Below are 19102 nucleotides of genomic sequence, written 5' to 3' on the forward strand. Positions count from 1 at the left end.
GTCGCGCTCGGTCTAGTGTGGAGTAAGGCTGACCCGAATAACCGTTCGGCTGTGAGGAGAAGCAGGTAGTTGGAGTATAATTAAAGCTTTAAACGACGTTTGGAAATGAGTTGAATTGTTTGAATCAGTTTATGACGTGAGATTGGGAGGAAAAAATAAATAGCAGTGCTGCCAACCGGTGTTCCACTCAAAGACAGTTGCTGGGTTTCAAGTTCCTACGCCACGACGTAAAGCGCAACTCCATCCTAAGTTTTCGAGCTTGGCTCTCTATAATTCTGAAATACCTCTCTTCCTCTTATCAATACTAAAACGATATCTACTTCATCAACCTCTGGTAAACCCTCAACGACGATCAGCTCGGTATCATGGCGAACCCAGGCTTGGAAGACCAGGGGAAGATTGACCTTGCAGAGTACCTTTTGAAAAGGTTGATCCAGCTTGGTCTTGGATCTATCCACGGAGTTCCTGGAGACTACAATCTTACATTTCTTGACTATATCAAGCCCCTGGGTCTTCACTGGGCCGGAAATGCAAACGAGCTCAACGCAGGCTACGCTGCTGACGGCTATGGAAGAATCAAAGGGATAGGAGCTATCATCACTTCTTTTGGTGTCGGCGAGCTCTCTGCCATAAATGCCATTGGAGGCGCATATGCAGAAAGGTCTCCTGTCGTGCACATTGTTGGAACTGCCCCACTTGCAGCTCAGAAAGCTGGTGCTTTGTTGCATCACACTCTGGGCACTGGCAATTACAGAGCCTGCCCAGAAATGAGCAAGTGGGTGACTGTGGCCCAAGCGAATCTGATAGACGCAGATACAGCACCAGCTCTGATTGATGCAACTCTCAAGGCATGTGTCTTGAACAGCCAACCAGTGTATATCGAGCTTCCAACCAACATGGTCAAGGCTCAAGTGCCGCCTCCTGTCACACCTATTGATCTTTCAATCCCTGGATACGATGAGGCGTATGAGAATAAGGTAGTGGACAAGGTCATGGAGAAGATTCAAACTTCTACAAAGCCATTGATTCTCATGGACGGGCTGACCTCTCGCTTCCGTATCACCGAAGAGGTGAACGAATTTGTACGATTGACAGGTTTTCCTACGCTTTCCACACCGTTCGGAAAAGGCATCGTCAACGAAAGTCTGCCCAACTATCACGGTGGCTACGTCGGAGCCGCTGGAGATGCCGTCATCAAAGAGCAAGTTGATGATGCGGATCTAGTTCTCAATTTTGGACCTTTGCATTCGGATGTTAATTCTTTTGGCTTCACAGCCGTGCCTAAGGCGGATGTTACGATTGCTTTGAACGCACACTCCATCAAGTTTGGTAACGAAGTTGACTCCGACGGCCGCGCCATCTCTATCAAGTCATTTATGAAGAAGCTGGTGAAGCGTGCCCATGCTACAAAGCTACCCGCTCCTCAGCCATTCACTCATGGGCCTTCTTTCTCACCCCTCTTATTGAAAAATCTCAAGCCCACTGCCGACGATGCGGCTATCGTTCAAGACACTTTCTGGCTTCGAATGTCTGAGTTTTTCCAACCTGGAGACCTTCTTATCACGGAAGCGGGCACATCCTTTGCGGGCGCCAACACTTGTGTGTTTCCAGATAATACCACCCTTATAAACTCGGCCCTCTGGCTTTCCATTGGCTATACTCTCCCTGCATTACAAGGAAGCTCTCTGGCTCGGCGAGAGCAGCGCAAGGAGGGTAGCAAGGAGGCTGCTCGCTCATCTGGCCGTTCTATGCTCTTTATAGGAGACGGAAGTCTTCAAATGTCCGCTCAGGGCATTAGTGACATCATCAGGAGTCGGCTTGACGCTACAATCTTCGTCATCAACAACGATGGCTACACTGTCGAGCGAGTCATCCACGGCCCCAACGAACACTACAACGATATCCAGCCGTGGAGAAACACCGAGGCTCCAAATTACTTTGGAGCACCGCTGGATGATCCCAAGTATCCCGTGGTAGCAGAGAAGGCCAAGAATTGGGGAGAGCTGCGGAGTGTTTTGGGACGAAAGGATGTCCAGGCGGGTAAAGGCTTGACTGTGATTGAGGTGTTCATGGACCTTGCAGACGCCCCAGCTCCGCTTAGGAAGCTCGCTGCCCATGTTGCCAACAGAAACAAGACTAACGGCTCGTAGATGAATGGAAGAAGGAAAGAGGTTTTTGATTAGGCCATGTAGCTTTGTATTAGGTATTCAATTGTAAGATTTCTAAGTTTGTTGTTCATCAGAAGATAATGACGCTAGCTCCTTGCTCTGTATACAAATAAGATAAAACAACTCCTGATAAAAAAAGTTTGAGTGATACTTTTCTCATTGCTTTGTACAATTTTTTTTTTACATGAAGAAACAGTAATCAATTAACTAACGTAGGATGTTCAGCCAAACTGGCCCAAAAGTCCATTTCAAGTTCCCAAGACTGCGAATTGATGTAAGGATCCCAGTTATCGGCAACTTCGGAATTCAATAGCTGCTGCGAGTCACTGGCCCCTGAGGCCGCTTTAAGAGCGGTGAGCGAGTCGAGCAAGCTTTGAATGGTCCTCGTCGCCTGCGAGAAGAGCGCAAAATTTGGTTCACCAGGCTGGATCCACGCTCCAATGGTAATCTCGGCAACGAGAACGCTGAGGGCTTGGATCATCTTGGAACGGGAGAATTGGCGGTAGTCGGGAGCTGTAGAGTTGAGAAGGGCAAGGGAGATGATTCCGGCTGCTGGTAGTCCGTATTGAGCGACCTATACAACCATTTGCTTTAGTTAGGACAGCTGGGTAAATTTTACAGCATTGCGTGATGTGTTTCTTACCTTCCAGATAAGACAGGTTCCCGAGTTTGCCATTCGATCTCGAAGAATGATTGTTTCCACTACAATAGATAGCATTTCGCTCGAGGTTCTCAAAAGGGCTTCATCGGGTTCGGCTACTTTGCGTTGGGATAGGAATCCCAGGAGAAAGTGGGTATGGAGATACTCTAACCGAGCTCCAGCCAGGAAATCTCTTGCAAATGGCCCAAGAGGGCAGTCTTTAAGGCTGGTGGTGAGGCGGTAGTGAGGAGGCAAGTCTTGCCATTGTTGGTCAATCTTTAGACGAAGCTCACTGTGACGCTATTTAGTAAGGGAAGAGTGTTGATACAGGAGTCTCAATGGCGACTGACTTTATGATGGCTGTTTCGCCAGAAGCCTGGCGCTTGCGAAAGAGCTGCAGTACCTCTTCTTTGATGACTGCGAACAAGGCCGAACAAAACGTATCGGAAGTGTAGTTCAAGACTTGTTCATTGTTGTGCTCCTCGACGTCTCGCTCTCGACCCGTTATCATGGGGGACGACATCGGACTGCTGCCGTTCTTTTCAGTGGTGTCGGGCTCTTCCCAAACGCTTACAAACTTGGTAGGAAGCTGGAAATAGCAAAACTCTTTCATAATTCGCGGGGGCCGCCCTAGAAAGATGGCTAAGCTCTTGTCCGCTGCGTAGATGCGAGCGAAACAGGATCTGCGCAATTCAGCGACAAACAAGGGAATGTCGTAAGAGTCTTCGTCGATTTTTTCGTGATAGCCTAAGGCAAATAGCGAGCTTGCAACATCTCCCATACGCCTCCAAGAGTGGTAGCCTAGTTGCGATTTTTTAGTACAGGTGCAAATATTTGCTTGATTGTTATTGATTGAAGCATGGAATAGAGCTTACTTTGATCACCGTCGACTTGAGAGTGGACAATTAGATTTTCATACTGCAACACGAGTTGTAAATCGTTCAGGCAGTCCAACGCGAGACACGTCTCCAAGCAACAATCTCCAATGTACGTCAAAGCTTTGATAAGCCCGCGACGTCCCTCGTCGCTGTTATAAAGTGGACCAAATGAAGAGGTATCCAAAGCAGCTCGGCTCGCAGCAGCAAGGAATATACCGAGACTTTCCCAGCGGATATTCCTACCAGACATCTGCGAAAGGTACTCTGAGGGGGTGGAGTGTCTGTGAACTCTGATGGGCCTGTGGGTGTTTTCCAGCAAGACCCTTGCTCTTTGAGCGATTCCAACGTTAATATCGTTAGGATTGGTTCCGACAGGAGTTGATAACTCTCTCCAGCCAACAGCAGCTTCAGCACAAGTCTCGACGAAAGGTTCCGCTAGTGCGAGGCTAACTCCCTTCTTGAGCCAGAATCGTATCAGAGATGCCAACCCAGAGACTTGCAGTTGATCCAAGAGGCTCAATGCATGATTGGCTCTATCAAATGTTGCCTGGTCGATGAATGTGTCTGCAGGAGGACTAGGTATTGGCGGCGGCATAGACTCATCATGCTGAGAGACGGCCAACCACGAAGGGGCACGTGAAGACACCTGGTTAAAGATGGTTGCGTGACTAACATCGCCAAGGTAACCGGGATTGGGGTACCGACGAGGCCCAGCTGAAGAAGCACCCAAAACCTCTGAAATCGGCGAAGTGTCCAAGGGCGGAGTGGTCAGGGCTTCCACACGGACGGATTGCCTTGCACTGGACGCGTTAAGCAACGCATAAGTCAGCGGCTGAAGATGTGCATAATCATCACGAGATTACTGATCGATTCTCACCTTCGCTCTCGGACACGATCACTGTGACTTTTCCTACGGAATGGGCGAGCTCGATACACACAGAGATCAATCTGATCACGGCCGCGGCATCGGGCACAAGTGGGCCGCTCGTGTCCGCAGGCCAACTTGGCCCGTCGACAAGGTTCACAGGCAGCGTGGCGGATGCTCATCTTGCAGTGACTGATATGGAGCTTGAAAGGGGCAACTGTCGACTGATGGAGAGAATCACCAGTAATTCGTGAGTTTACTCCGGACAGTTTACAAGCACAAGTGACAAGTGCGAATGTACATATACGGAGAGAGTCTCGCTCCGACGGACCGGAGCGCCGGTTTCTCCGATTAGCCCCACCATACGCCGACGCCCTTTGATGCACTCCAAGATGTTCTCCAGACGACATACACTAAACAATTCATTGCAGGCATTGTATGCGTCTCTCGATTCTTGATTAGCTGGGACTCCGCGATTGGCAATTCATCTCGTTATCAATCTCCATATTTTACGGCATCAGTGGAGAAGATGTTCCCGCTAGGCAAGATCGATATCGCTGCAAACGATTGGCGCCCTCTACAGAATTTGGGCTAAGCTACGGAGAAAGACGCCGAGCACGCAGCATCACAGAGAAAAAGAGCATATCGTTTGTCATAGCAACTGGTGGTGGGTTCGAATCAAGTCTGTTTGTATTGCGGCTTCGGCCGTTGAACCAGTCATCGCACACTCCCAATCAAATCTGGATATCGGAGCACTTGACGGAGAGTGTGGTGGTCGTGGCTCCATGTGTCCCGCAGACGGATACCCCTGGAGCCTTTATAACCTGTCGATTTCCCATTGAAAAATCAAATCACTGTATGAATCGTCCAAACCATTATTCAGCAGAATCATCAGAATTTCAAAACAGCATCTGACAGGATGGGTAGTCTCTCTAGAGAAGTTGATGAGTGGATCCAGGAGCCCAATCTCCATCCAAAGAGAAGACCAATCCCTGCTGCTCAACGGGGAGTAGCTGCGTCAAGCAGCTCCGAACAATTCAAAACCAAGAGCAGCAAGCACAAGCCACAGGCCAGACGATGGCATCGTAAGTTACCGGAACGCAAACTGCTTCTATGCAACATTTTGGTCGACTGACCTCCTTTCTTCGGTAGCATACATCAGTGCAGAGTCGGCGAATCGCACAGGATCAACTCTCAAGAAGGCTGTGGAGCATCTTTCCAATCCAAACACCATCTCACTGGGGGGTGGTATTCCTCTCAGTGACTTTTTTCCGATTGACGGAATTAGCCTGAGACCAAGTTCATTCGACAATGTCGAGACGAGGGAGAAGACGTCCTCCCAAATGACACTGCATGCTACCAAACACGATATAGCCGACGAGACCAGCGTATACGATCTCTCCGTCGCTTTGAATTACTGCCCAGGCTATGGATCAGCTCAATTCATGCGATGGATTATAGAGCACACAGAAATTGTTCACGATCCACCTTACGCTGACTGGCAATGCTCCATGACAATTGGCAACACCTCGGCGTTTGACATGTGCTTGAGAATGTTGACAGAGCCAGGTGACTGTATTTTAGCCGACAAATATACATACTCATCCTCGGTCGAGACTGCTATGCCGTTGGGAGTCAAGTTCATCGGAGTCGACATGGATTGCGAGGGCATGCTCCCTGAAAGCCTTGATGAGATACTTGATAAGTGGAATCCTGCGGAACATAACAATGCACGAAAGCCATCGCTTTTATACGTAATCCCGACTGGCCAAAACCCTACCGGCACCACTCAAAGCCTCCAACGCCGCAAGGCAATTTACAGAGTGGCCCAGAAGCATGACTTGATCATTTTCGAGGATGATCCGTATTACTTCCTGCAGATGGATGAATACGGCTCTACTGCGTCTGAGATTCAGTCACCTGTCGAATTTTTTAAGAGGCTTGTCCCTTCATATCTGCGCTTAGATATTGATGGACGGGTCATGCGCATGGATTCTTTTAGCAAAGTTGTCAGCCCTGGGGCTCGTCTGGGCTGGATTACAGCGCCTGCGCAGCTCATTGAGCGATACAAGAGCCACAGCGATGTTTCAACCCAGAGCCCTTCCGGTCTGAGCCAGTTAGTATTTTTCAAACTCCTAGATGAGCATTGGGGACATGAAGGCTACGCAAGGTGGTTGATGCACTTGCGCAAACAGTACACCATGAGAAGAGACTTCATTTTGTCCGCTTGCGAACGTTACCTGCCAAGACAAATTGTTAGCTGGGAGCCAGCCAATGCAGGCATGTTTGTAAGTAAAACCCCCGGCCGGCCTTTCTTCACACACTTGCGACTGACCACTATCACGCAGCAATGGCTCAAGGTAGACTGGGAACAGCATCCCAATGCTAAAGACAAGACAGCCGACCTCGTTGAAGAGGAAATCTGGCTAGAAAGCATCTCAGCTGGAGCGTTGGTCGGTCGCGGCTCCTGGTTCCGTTCATCGAAAGACGTGCCCTGTAACGAAGTATTCTATCGAACCACTTTTGCCGCAGCCCCGCTGCCCAAGATTGAGGAGGCTATCAAGCGCTTTGGTGAAGCAATACACAAGGTGTTTGAACTGAAAGAGAAGAGTTGAATAACAATAGGCGTTCCAATAAGAGGGAGGCCCCCCACCCGACTGGCAGCGTTACTGCTATGCATAGCAACAATTTCACGTCTGGAGTTTGTATAAGAAAAGTTTTGGCATATCCTACATTTAGTTTGAAGAAAATTCACCATTCTGATAATAAAATCCAGCATCTTCCGTGCAACTTATGACACTAATTATTTGTTCAGGTATCCTAGAAATGGTACCGATAGTAAGCTCTGCATTCATTCTGTTGTTCTGCCGCAGAAATTCAACATCACGAACCATCATTCGCAACGGCCATTTTCGAAGCTGTCAGGCACTTAAACTGCCATTTACCCGTACAAACAGTTTCTTTATTCCAGAAGTCGACGATAATATGATCAATTAACGCGAATGAAGGCAGCCATCATGGTCTGTAGATGCTGCTTAAAAGTGTGCCGTCTGAGGAAGTTGTCGAGGCATGAGCAGGAATCCAATCGCCGCTTAGTCAATCCGCTGACTTCGTCGTTAAAAATCATCAAAATTACATTACCAATTCTTACAAACTAAGCAGCATTGCGGTTGCGCACCTTGTTCGGCTGGTCACCCGCCGAATAGGCTATCCGAAATGCGGTTCTCCGCTAATAACCGCCATGACACTTGGTATACTACCTACCTCCTCTTAAGCATACCTTGATTTTACTATGCGCTTCGGGCAGAGTAACGCTAACATTTTGACTTTCGGTTGCAATGAAATCATACGGTGGGGAATAGATGCATTCTACTTTGTCTATATAAGTCAGCTCCTCTTGCTGTTATCGTGCCATTCCGGTAAATAGTCTCAGCGAGGACTGAATCACTCTTGCCTTACTTGCATCTCACAATGGCCTCCAAAGTGCCGACTACACAGTCACCAGGTCTTGGAGTAGACTCCTACCGCCGCAGCACACTCCCGCTCTCTCTTATTCGACACGGTGGCGGCCTTGTCGGTTGTGGCATGCTCTTTGGCTTCCTCGTCCCCCTAGTTCCTTATCCACGCCTGGGTCTTACGGCACACATCCAGTTTGGCGTCCAAGGCTGCATGGTGCTCGTCACAGGCCTAGTTCTCCAAACGAATCCCCTGGGAACTAACCGTGAACAAGACGCAGAGACTCCTGGACGGAGAGCCCAGTTGGCCGACAGACTAAGCTGGTGGCAGGAGCAGGTGATATACTGGGGATGCGCAACGATCTGGGCCACGATGATTGCTGAAGTAGGAAATGCCTGGTGGGGGACGAAATGGACACTGCCGATTGCACACCAGGCCGCCGGCTTGCTTGGTGGTAGCCATGAGGCTGCAAGGTGGATGGAGCTTGTCGTTGCCGCTACGCACTTCCCACTTGCTTTTCCGCTGGCATCAGTGGTGAGTTGAACTTCTGATGCTTTGAGGACATGAGCCTGTTGTCTTGCAGACAGCGACTGACGTGACTTGTTAACTTAGTGGCCTATCATTTTATCCAAGCTATGGTGATTGCAAATGCATATTGGACTATTGAGAATGCCTCTTCTTCGATAAGTGCCTTCATAAAGTTGATACCTGGGGGCGAGTAGGTGGAAATACCTGATATGGCTTGTGTCTTTTACCCGTCACTAATGCAGTACTACGGAAGCCCGTACGCCGCTGGCTTTCCTCTGGGTAACTGACCTTGAGTAGCCATGCATAATATTGTGAAACTTGCTGTATTCTACCAAGAAATATTAGTACCAATGAATGACTGCATTATTGGGATGGAATAAGGTCATAAAGTTATTTGTTTAATCACGATGATTCATGCTTCGGGCAGACTAAAGACGAATTATTTTGATCTACCAAACACTATGCGCAAACTCGAAGAATGAAATCTACCCTCAATATATAACGATCCTGAATCTCTCTCATAAAAACTGCGGATACTTTTTTGCCAACAATCGCCGACTTTCCTGTCCTACTCTGTCGTCAGCAAGTAACACGGAAACAACTTCCTCATGGCCTTCCTCTGCCGCGCGAAGGATGGGCGCTTCTGAAGGGTATTCTGATCCGTCAGGGTCAATATCTGGGTGTGTAAGCAGGATCTTTACTATCTCCAAACGGCCCTCCTCCGCCGCAATGGTGATAGGCGCGGCATTACCTGTTGGTGTAAAATTGACATCGATATCAGGATGCTCAACAAGAAGCTTAACGACGTCTGGTCGCTTAGCAGCGGTTAGCGGCGTGTCGTGAGTTTTTAGACTAACAAAATTAACATCAACTCTTCCGGTATCGAGCAGGAGCTTGACAATGTCTGTGCTTCGACCCCAATCCGCTGCAATGAAGAGCGCCGACTTGCCAGTACGTGTTCGGTGGTCTGGGTCGACTGAGTTAATGGAGAGCAGATGTTTAACCAATGCTTCATTCCCCTCCGAAACAGCGTAAATAACAGCGCTGCCGTCAAATCAATCAAATCAAATCCGGTACCCGGATTTGATTGATTGATAGAAAAAGGAAGCATGATTTGATTGATTTGATTGATTGATCAAATATTTGATCTATTTGATAAAAAATTGATGATTTTTACGACTTTTTTTTCGCGATTTTTCGCGATTTTTTCGCGATTTTTCGTAATTTTAGACCCCTGTTTAAACCCCTGTTTAAACCCCTGTTCTAAATTTAGTTATCTTATCTTATCTACTATTTTATCTATTGTCTTATCTTATCTTATCTTATTGATTACATAAGATATTAGACTCCGACCTTATCTTATCGTACTATACTTCCTTATACCCTAGAGTTATTTGAATTGTATCAAATCTATCAAATAATTGATCTTGAAGATTTGATTGATTGATTGGGAATTTTTCGATGATTTGATTGATTGATTGATATATTTGACAAATATATTTGATTTGACGGCAGCGCTGGTAAATAAATGGCGTCCATCCTACTCCATCTTCGGCATTTACCAGAACTTCTGGACGAGAAAGAAGCAGTAAAGCTAGGTCGGTATGTCCTGATTCTATCGCAACGTGTAATGGCGTATCGTTAAAGTCTTCACTCGCCCAATTCCAGTCAACGTCTGGGAGAGTAAAGAAGTGACGCACAACCTCGATAGATCCGTGCCTTGCCGCTAGCCATAGGGGAGCCACAAGTTCGTCACGTTGGGCCTCGTGGTAACGAAGTGAATAATTGATTGGTACTCCGTATTGTAGAAACTTCTTTAGTGTATTAACTTGATCGTTGGAGACAGCCCATTTGAATCCAGAACATTCTTGATGCTCGATATTCCACTCATAGAGAATGGGATTTCCTGCGTGATACAATGACCAACATGTTTCAGAAAGTGATGATAGAGATTTGAGATTACCTTGGGAAGCCAAGTCCCGCATAATTTTGGTGCAGAGTTCGATGGGTAGATCGTGGAATGACATTTTGAGAGACTGTGGTCGGAAGAATGATCGAAGACGAAGAAATGTGGTTGATCTGCATCATTTTCCTTCTGCCTCACACACTGGACTTAGTCTCATAATTTATACAAATGCAATTATCAATCATTCTCGTTCTTTTCCTTGCTGGCTGTCTTGACAAAGGCCATATGAAAGGAGACTACGTAGGAAGATACGAACGGCGTCTGAGAACACAGACACGAGGGTTCAATAAACCATTAAAGAAATATGGACAGTGTCAACAAAAGATTGAACCATTCGTGGACGGCAGATATTTGGTAAATTTGTATATCAAAGTATGAAGGCTTTTGGAGACATCCTATTAATACTTTGGACAGTTGCTGCTAGGTGAAACAATCACGACAGTGGATCAAAGAAAAAACTGAATAATGGTTATTTGGTCAACAAAGATGCATGGAACCTACAGCAAAAAGTCTCTGCGAAATACGAAATTTGAGAAACAAAAAGCGATCGTCTATACGGGTAGTAGTTGCAGTATAGACGTTTCGTGGCATTGAGATCATCTTTTGAAGCAGCGAGTTTGCGCAGGGCCAGAATTTTGTCCCGAGCACCAATACGTCCCTTCAAACTGGGATTTGCCTGCCCCGATGCAAAATACACGGCAACAGGAACAAAATACTCGCAATTGAATAATCTATTTTAGAGAATTGCATTCTTGAAATGTTCATCAATCTAGTGGAAAAAGTTTTTAGATGGATTGAACAAGGCAGGGGGCATGCCATGGGAAGTGGATCACCACTTCAACAAGCGGTTCCATGGTCTAACGGTTATGACTGCGGATTCTGATTCCGCCAGCGAGGGTTCGACTCCCTCTGGAACCTTTTTTTGTCCACATCTACTGCTTTTTCTTTGTATCTCTTTGAGAGAAAATGCTATTTACGGAACAAGACGCGTTCAAAACACTTTTGTTTTCTTTTTGTTTTTTATGAACGTATGTACGTGGTGTTGGTGTCAAAGCGAATTCATCAGAATCCTTACACTTTAAAGAAACACCCGCGAAGCGCTCAAAAAATCCAACCTAAAAACATCTAATTTTTAACATAAAGAAAATACAAGATTTGTGACAAAGGAACAAGTAAAATTGGTCTGTATAACCACAGCTTGTTTGTTTCCGCCGTAGAAACCCCGAAATTTGGATGGAATTGATACCAAGCATTCCCTCTTGACCTGAGCCTACGGACGAGAAGATTCAGATCATTGAACAGAATTGCCGACGCTTTTGACACCTTCACAATTGTCCTTTAATTGGACTGCTTCAGAAGTAAAAGCTTCGTCTTTGCGCAAAATATGGGCAATCTTCATTGTCTGTTACTTCTATACCATGTGCGGCAAGTCTAAGAAACCCCCATCGCTGCGGTCGAACGTTGCTAATTAAGTCTGACCAGACAATTGCTGTTGCCACTTCTGGCTTCTTTATATCACGCTGGTCGTTAAATTTGAAAACAGCAAGTGGAGAAAGCATGGAACGAGATCAAGAGCCCATCATTCAAGCCAATTTGAACTGAAAGACAAAATCAGCCATAAGCCCGTGTGGGCGAGATGCCGTGTGATAATCTGTCGTGTAGCACAGCTGTGCGCGTACAGAATATCTCCGGACTTTTGCACATATTCGAGCACGCGTTTGGTCTGCCGACTGCACGTATGCTCCGGCTACCCGTTGATGCCTATGCTTCTAGCATGGAAGTGTTCTGACACTCTGTCTCACGGAAGTCGACAGCCCGCCGTCCCCATTTCCGGGAACTCTGAGAGTTATCTGCCGGATCTCGATCGCGTTCATATGTGCATGGCTAGAGCCGCAGGTCTTGGTGTGCCGCAAGATCCACAAGATCTGATCGAAGGGGGCGTTCCCCCGAGTCTTGGTGCAGGAGCCACGGCGGCCCTCTTTCGGCGGCGTTTCGTTGCTGATGGAGATGACCCTGCTTACGAGTCAGCCCGTTAGTCGTGCATTCTGTTTCGAGAATACCGTCTCCACTAACCTTGTATAGTTGGATCTGGGGCCATTACGGGCCGGATCGAAGATCGTAGATGGCTTGGCTTGGGGCCGGCAGATGCGACGCGTTTGCCGGGGAGGGTGTCGCTGCTTGACGCGGTGCATCCTCATCTGTCCAAGCCAGAGGCACGACGCCTCTTGAAAGGCTCGTTTGGATGGCGTTCTTGGGAGATTTGTGCATGCTGAGCATAAATATTACTGGGCGGTTGTGCAAGATATTACTAAGACCGAAGGGCTGGGCATGTTTGCTTTTGATGGATTACGTCTCAGGTTTGCGCCATCTTAACCCAACAATGCAAAGGGTGGTCCAAACAAGCTGAATGATTGGCTTTATGGCTTGGAATTATCGCAATACTACTGCAAAGCAAGTATCAAGCGAAATTTCACATAGTAATACAAGACGATGGGGCGTAATATTCAACTCTGGATGGTCAGCCTCATGGCAAATACTACGCCTGCATATTGAGCACTGTCATTTAATATTACCTTGCCGAGCTAGTGTCAGCCACTTGACTCTCTTCAGCTCTTAATATTTAATGGTTCCTCCAGCATCGCCCTGCCAAAGACACACTCTCTTTCTGCTAGCTCCTCTTCTGCTCCGCCGGCATCAAGTTTCGCACCTACCTCTCTTCTTGCTCAACCCTCTGAGGGGGGAATACGCGTTCAAGAGAGGTGTAGAATTATCATAGCAACGAAATCTAGCCTATTATTTGATGATCATCATCAACCAGAGCCATCTTAGGTTCCTGTAAAGGCATCATTGCCTAGTACTGGGTACTAGGTCTTTGCTCAAGCAACGTTGTCTCCTGCTAATAGTTTCAAGTTGTTTTGACTCTTAGAGCTCCTCAGATCTTGGTTGAATTTGTTCAGTTTTTGTTCACCTTGTACGCGGCACTACATTTTCCCCGACCACAAACGCCCGCTGAGCCTCAATAAAATCGGAAATCGTCCACCCACCGCCTGGTAAGCCCACGATTTCAAAGCCTTTGTTCTCGGGAACTCATTTCATTTCATCGCCAAACTATGTACTGCTGCTAAACTGCATTCTGTTTGCCACACTTAGCCACTAATTCAACCTGTCACCCGATCAAGCCATGCCTCGAAAAGCACCAACAGAAAGAAGATCAAGCAAGGCAAGGGTGAGGTCCAGACGCATACCATCACGCACACCTCCCATGCACGGCTCATCGCATGAAGACCAAGTAGGCCGTCCGATGGTCCGGTTTCTCTTGACTACATACTCTGCAGAACAGATCAACAGGATGCTTGACGAAGAATCTCGTTCTTTATCGCAGTTATCCTCGTCTCCATCAGGTAAGTACGATTCCTAGGCCCTAGAAAGCCTTCTCTTCTCCTATACAGCCTTAGTAATTCATCTCATGAGATAAAGTGGCTAATCATTCTTATTAGAAGAGGATGACGAAGAAGATGGCGAAGAATCGACATTACTCGAACTCGAATCACAGGGTGTGCCCTCTAATTCACCTCTGGACAGTAAGGCTTCGCCTTCATCTGCAGGCACTTCTGCCAATGAAGTTTCCAAAACTAGCATAGCTACAACCTCAGACACCTCTGTTCCTCAGAAAACAGAGAAGCAGATAGTCCTGCCAACGCAGCCGGCCTCGACACCCACGAGCCAGCCGGTCCAAGCCGTTGAGAATCGAAAAGTATCAGCCGAGGGACAGAAAATATTCGCCTGCGGCTGTTGTGGTACAGAAGACGTTTCCCTAAAGTTCACACGAGCAGACGAATTGAGGCGTCATACGGATGACACGCACCACTCATTGGCTGGTCCTGACTATATGAACCTGTCTACCAGCGCCTATCAGCAGCAGCAGCAGCCCTTTGGTTATCAGCACGCGATGCAATACATGTTCACCTCGAGCACAATGCAGCCCCAACAGGAGCAACATAATGTAGCCGACTGGTCGGATCCAATGCAATGGACCAACTTTGATGGTGAAGACAACAAACGTTTGATGTAGTACATTCGGCGAGGCATACGATTGTTTTCACGATATTCAACGGTCGATGTTTGTCTTCATTCTCTTGCTTTTGATTCTTTCTCTACTTTGTCTACTTTTGATCCTACTTCTGTCCCAGGCATGGCCAAACTTTTGCTTTTGGTTCTTCTAACTCTTCTAAACCTTTTGCGATCTATTATTCTATTTCCATTTTTTGTTTCCATCAACGTCTTTCTGTCTATCTTCTTCAACGTTGTCTTCATCTTATTGCAAGACCTTGAAACGATTCATCGATTTATCGTATTGCTGTGAATCTACATACATCTATAGCAACTAATTTGACACCTTGCTTCTTCGTTCAGCTACAGAGCGCCGGTGCTCCTCTTGATATTTAGTGAATGATCCCCATTCTAAATCCTCCGCGTTGCTCTCTTCCCACGGGCTCTCCATCTCCAATCTTTTAAGCAATTCAACGCACTTCTCATTTCTTGGAGCAATGCTATAGGGAAATTCTTGTGGGTGGTCGATCAAGCCTGGTGTGTGTTTGAGCACAGCCTCAATCGGCTTCCCGTTCTCGTCGACTGCATGAGTAATCTTAAACACTGCCAGAGTTTGAGACACGGTGATGAACAGGTTCTCTTGTGCAAAGAACCGACCGGGGCAGATTCTTCGTCCATAGCCAAACATGCCTGTGGGATCTGGCTCGTTTCGAGGCGCCAAGTAACGATCGGGATCAAAAGCCATCGGGTTTGCGTAGGTCTTGGGGTCATGCAAGAACCACCAGTTACTTGCCACAGTATATGATCCCTTTGGAATGCGGTACCCTCGGAAAATGATTTCTTCGTCGTTCTTGTGGGCGGTATTCACGGGCGCAACTGTAAACCAACGGAGCATCTCCTTCATGAAAGCGTTGATGTAAGGTAGATTGGGTCGGTCTTCGTAGGTTGGGAGACGGTCGGTGCCAACAACTCGGTCAAGTTCCTCTTGAGCCTTTTCCTGAACTTCTGGATGATGGATCATAGCCAACACGAATGCCATGATAGCAGCGACTGTAGTGTCTGCGCCTCCGGTAAATAACATCTGCGCAGTTCGGACGATGGCTTCTTTGGTGTCTTCGTCTGGCTCCATATTCTTTCCCTTGCCGTGCGTTTGAATCAACTCTGAGACATAGGATGGTTGGTACGTGCCGTTCTCCATTTGCTTCTTGACATGGTTGTACGGGATGTAGGCGGACGCGTCAGTTAGAGCTAACCACTCGCGGGCGAGGCGCTTGAAGCCAGCACCTGGCATCCAGTCGGGCAGACGCTTGAGAGCAGGAAAAATCTCGACAGGTTTTTTAAAGGGTAGCATCGCGCGAGAGGCATTTTCCATGACGTCGTTGATAATTCTCACTAGAGGGTCTGCACCAAACGGCTCAACATTATAACCGTAGACGATTTTGAGGATGGTGGCGGCAGCTTCACTACGGTCGGAGTTAATAGATGGGTTAGAGGTGCGAAGAGTTTGCCCATATTTGCACTGGAGCTAAGTAATCATCAGTAGATTGCTAACATACGTTTTGATGTGTTGGAATAAACTTTCGGGTTCCTTGAATATTCGCATGAGAAAGCGCTTGGACTCGATCTCTTGAACACCGTTAAAGCGAGAGACAAGGGCCGTTGTTCCAAATTGATGATGAACAAACTTGCGGTGCTGGCGAAACAAATCGGTATAATCCATGAAGGCCAGCATCGTTCCATATCCGCACATGTTGGCAAACTCAAACTGTGGGCGTGAAGAAGTCTTTGACGAATTCTTTTCCAGGTATTCGACGGCAGCCTCCTTGTCCTGGATGATGACCAATGTCCTGCCTAGCAAGGTGACGGAGCTGATGGGGCCATATTTTTCTTTGAATGGGAGCCAGTGTCGGAAATCCGGTGTTCCTGGAGGCGGGAGATCTTTGATGTTGCCAACAATCGGAAGAGGCTTTGGGCCAGGAGGCAAAGGGAATTTGGACTTGTTGCGGAAGAATAGCTGGTAGAGGAGGAAGCCTATCAGGACGATGGCGACCTGACCTACAACTAGGCTTGCCATCTTGTTTGCTTATCCAATATCAGCGTAAACCGTGTATTGGATGGAGCAAAGACGAGCAGCGACAGCCTTTCTGCCGGGTCCTTAGCAAGTTATATAGTTCAAATATGTTACTCCCGAGGCGGACAGGTTTCGAGTGGCCTCATTTTAACACCACCCTTGTTTTCCCCATGGATGAATTACAGCCTAGTCGGTCCTTTCACTCGATTATGATGAGGTCTATGTATGAACGGCCGAGCGGAACAATAAGCCGGCCTTTCTGGACCCTTGACCTCGTGTTGTAGAATACATGGTGGCGAAGGATCTGCTTGTAGGAGAGACATCTACCAATAGGCTGTCATGAATTCAAATGTAAGACCAATTAGCGTATGTTTCCAGCTATTTGGTTCTTACGAATGAGGGCTTTTATTACTTGGCAACACTTTGGAACGAGCGTCGAGTGGAACGGGCCGAGGGGAAGCAAGGGGAGACTTGTGAGTGGCTTCGCCGAACGAAGTGATGTGAGTACGGGACATAAGCGTCGTAATGAATCCTACTTTCTCGGATTCCGCTTTGTCCGCATCTCCACAACAACCCGTGAGCTTCGGAGCTCAGAATCCGTCGCTATACCCAAAAGGCACGGGGAAAAAACTGAGGCTAGCGATGACCAATACTGATACGAAGATATGGAGTGTGACTGGGTGCAAAAGGACGAATTACGCACGCTGGGCGAATCACCTTCTCTAGTTTTACGGAAAGCGATGCTCAATTAAATGTATCGAGTATAGCTAAAGATTCTTGAATGAAAATTGTATTGGTGTTGAAGCTATCGCCATATATGTACCTATCTATAGGGTATGATTGCCCATATTCGAAGCTTCAACACAACACCAGCGAAGAGAAACGACCAACAAAACAATTCCAGGATTCAAAACTTCAATGTCAATGCGCCGCGCAGACGTGGATATATAGGTAAGCACAGAAAGCCAAATACGCTCCATGAATGGTGTCGAAAATACGCAGCGGAACCAGGGTGTCCGCCTGCCGCCTACTGCCGCCTCATCCACTCTATGATCGACAGTAGTGTCATCATGACCATGACATCGAAGTCGCGTCCCCTGTCGACATTAATCTGTAGCCACCCCGTTTTGTCGAATGTAAATATGGCGACAACCTCGCCCCGTTCGTCAATGAGTTTTCTATTCCGCAGCCTTGAGTGGTGAAGCTTTTTGCCATCAACGCCGACGTGGTGGGTGCGTTTCCAAATGAACTCTTCGCGCTGGCCTTGGCCCGTCTCGCAAATGGTGCCATCACTTGCGAAAGAGACGGAAATCCTGCGCTCACAACCGCCTATCTTGGGTTTGATGAAGTCTTCCCAGATAATGGTATCGGGGTCTGCGGGATCGCCGAATCCAATCTTAAAGTGCCGTGAGAACTTTGGCATGTGGCACACGACCAGAACAGGCGCGGTCTTGTCGGGTCCGTCGAGTAGCGCGAGATCGGGAGTGCCACCCCGGGGGAACGGCGAGTTCTTCACCTTGTAGAGGGTCTCCTCGCCCTCAGGGATTATCTGATAATCGTGCTTGAAGACTGGCTTCGTGATCTGAAACACCCGCGACATTCTTTCTTTCTTTCGCTCTTTCTTGTGGGACTATGGAACTTGGTATGCGATGAAATAAAATGCTGTGAGCGCCACTGAAATGGCAAGTCGAATTCGAGGCTGGCAGTTCCTTTTGTATGCCATGCTGTAGCTGAGGCTGAACATGCCCGTTCGTTTCACGATGGCTTGGGCAGGGCCTCTTGGGACGCTCAGGCTGGCTAGTGACCAACAGATTGAGCCACGGCGCCACCGAGTATACACATAAGCTGTACCCCCCCCCCCCCCTGAAAGCTGTCCCTGTGCCTGGCATAGTTTTCCTTTTTGCCACAGCAGGGCAAAGCTATACCCTGTACAGCTTATAGATAATTAATATTCTTTTCTATTTAACTAAGCTTTAGCTAAATATAAATAAATTTTTACTAAGTTTAATTACTTTGTAAAGTATAATATAAAACTATTACTAAAATACTTTTATTATAGTTATAATATAATTCTTCTATAAAGTATATAAAAGCAGTTGTAAATTAGTTTTTAATAGATTTAATACTTAATTATAATTTTAAAACTAATTCTAATATTAATTTTAATATTAATTTTATATACTTAATATAAAATAAAATAAATAATATATTAAATATATCCTTATATTTATTAATTTTTAATAAATATATTTTACTTTATAATAATATATATTTTAACTTATTAAACTAAAAAAAATTAAAAAAATTAAATAAATATATTAATTATATTAAAGATAAACTTATAAAAGAATTATTTTAAATTTAATTTTAATTTATAATATTAATATTTTTAAATTAAATTTCCTTATTTTACTTCTTTAATATTAATTTTAATATAATATACTTTAGATCTTATAAAACTAATTAGCCTAGTTTAGGTT

General features: G+C 46.5%; 8 protein-coding genes and 1 non-coding gene across 9 annotated transcripts; 5 read left to right on the plus strand and 4 right to left on the minus strand.

The window, feature by feature from the left end:
• Nucleotides 1-365: 365 nt before the first annotated feature.
• V8C40DRAFT_286222 (alpha-keto acid decarboxylase family protein) lies at nucleotides 366-2496 on the plus strand (the record flags this gene model as incomplete). The annotated part of the gene is made up of 1 exon (XM_083222498.1): nucleotides 366-2496. The coding sequence occupies one exon, from the start codon at nucleotides 366-368 to the stop codon at nucleotides 2148-2150; it is 1785 nt and encodes a 594-aa protein (XP_083075908.1). The 3' UTR covers nucleotides 2151-2496.
• On the minus strand, nucleotides 2259-4812 carry V8C40DRAFT_184475 (uncharacterized protein). Its single transcript, XM_083211768.1, has 5 exons — nucleotides 4564-4812; nucleotides 3684-4486; nucleotides 3159-3609; nucleotides 2812-3100; nucleotides 2259-2742 (listed from the first exon to the last, which is right to left on the minus strand). The coding sequence occupies exons 1-5, from the start codon at nucleotides 4731-4733 to the stop codon at nucleotides 2368-2370; spliced, it is 2088 nt and encodes a 695-aa protein (XP_083075909.1). The 5' UTR covers nucleotides 4734-4812; the 3' UTR covers nucleotides 2259-2367.
• Nucleotides 4813-4979: 167 nt separating this feature from the next.
• On the plus strand, nucleotides 4980-7347 carry V8C40DRAFT_240196 (aminotransferase-like domain-containing protein). Its single transcript, XM_083214745.1, has 3 exons — nucleotides 4980-5636; nucleotides 5704-6839; nucleotides 6900-7347. The coding sequence occupies exons 1-3, from the start codon at nucleotides 5471-5473 to the stop codon at nucleotides 7164-7166; spliced, it is 1569 nt and encodes a 522-aa protein (XP_083075910.1). The 5' UTR covers nucleotides 4980-5470; the 3' UTR covers nucleotides 7167-7347.
• Nucleotides 7348-8022: 675 nt separating this feature from the next.
• Nucleotides 8023-8729, plus strand: V8C40DRAFT_273969 (uncharacterized protein; the record flags this gene model as incomplete). The annotated part of the gene is made up of 2 exons (XM_083220555.1): nucleotides 8023-8545; nucleotides 8620-8729. The coding sequence occupies 2 exons, from the start codon at nucleotides 8023-8025 to the stop codon at nucleotides 8727-8729; spliced, it is 633 nt and encodes a 210-aa protein (XP_083075911.1).
• A 324-nt stretch (nucleotides 8730-9053) lies between these two features.
• Nucleotides 9054-10520, minus strand: V8C40DRAFT_273970 (ankyrin repeat domain-containing protein; the record flags this gene model as incomplete). Its single annotated transcript, XM_083220556.1, has 2 exons — nucleotides 9054-9554; nucleotides 10080-10520. The coding sequence occupies 2 exons, from the start codon at nucleotides 10518-10520 to the stop codon at nucleotides 9054-9056; spliced, it is 942 nt and encodes a 313-aa protein (XP_083075912.1).
• Nucleotides 10521-11347: 827 nt separating this feature from the next.
• On the plus strand, nucleotides 11348-11419 carry V8C40DRAFT_t78. The gene has a single exon. It is a non-coding gene; the product is annotated as a tRNA-Gln (tRNA).
• A 2263-nt stretch (nucleotides 11420-13682) lies between these two features.
• On the plus strand, nucleotides 13683-14626 carry V8C40DRAFT_286233 (uncharacterized protein; the record flags this gene model as incomplete). The annotated part of the gene is made up of 2 exons (XM_083222499.1): nucleotides 13683-13902; nucleotides 13999-14626. The coding sequence occupies 2 exons, from the start codon at nucleotides 13683-13685 to the stop codon at nucleotides 14571-14573; spliced, it is 795 nt and encodes a 264-aa protein (XP_083075913.1). The 3' UTR covers nucleotides 14574-14626.
• A 224-nt stretch (nucleotides 14627-14850) lies between these two features.
• V8C40DRAFT_240209 (cytochrome P450) lies at nucleotides 14851-16667 on the minus strand. The gene is made up of 2 exons (XM_083214746.1): nucleotides 16108-16667; nucleotides 14851-16014 (listed from the first exon to the last, which is right to left on the minus strand). Exons 1-2 carry the CDS (start codon nucleotides 16623-16625, stop codon nucleotides 14886-14888), a joined length of 1647 nt encoding a protein of 548 aa, XP_083075914.1. The 5' UTR covers nucleotides 16626-16667; the 3' UTR covers nucleotides 14851-14885.
• Nucleotides 16668-17365: 698 nt separating this feature from the next.
• V8C40DRAFT_240210 (uncharacterized protein) lies at nucleotides 17366-18460 on the minus strand. The gene has a single exon (XM_083214747.1). It carries the CDS (start codon nucleotides 18220-18222, stop codon nucleotides 17650-17652), a length of 573 nt encoding a protein of 190 aa, XP_083075915.1. The 5' UTR covers nucleotides 18223-18460; the 3' UTR covers nucleotides 17366-17649.
• Between the last annotated feature and the right edge of the window lie 642 nt (nucleotides 18461-19102).

The sequence above is a fragment of the Trichoderma camerunense genome, assembly GCF_050948025.1.
Source record: "Trichoderma camerunense strain CBS 138272 chromosome Unknown V8C40scaffold_5, whole genome shotgun sequence".
Lineage (NCBI taxonomy): Eukaryota > Fungi > Ascomycota > Sordariomycetes > Hypocreales > Hypocreaceae > Trichoderma > Trichoderma camerunense.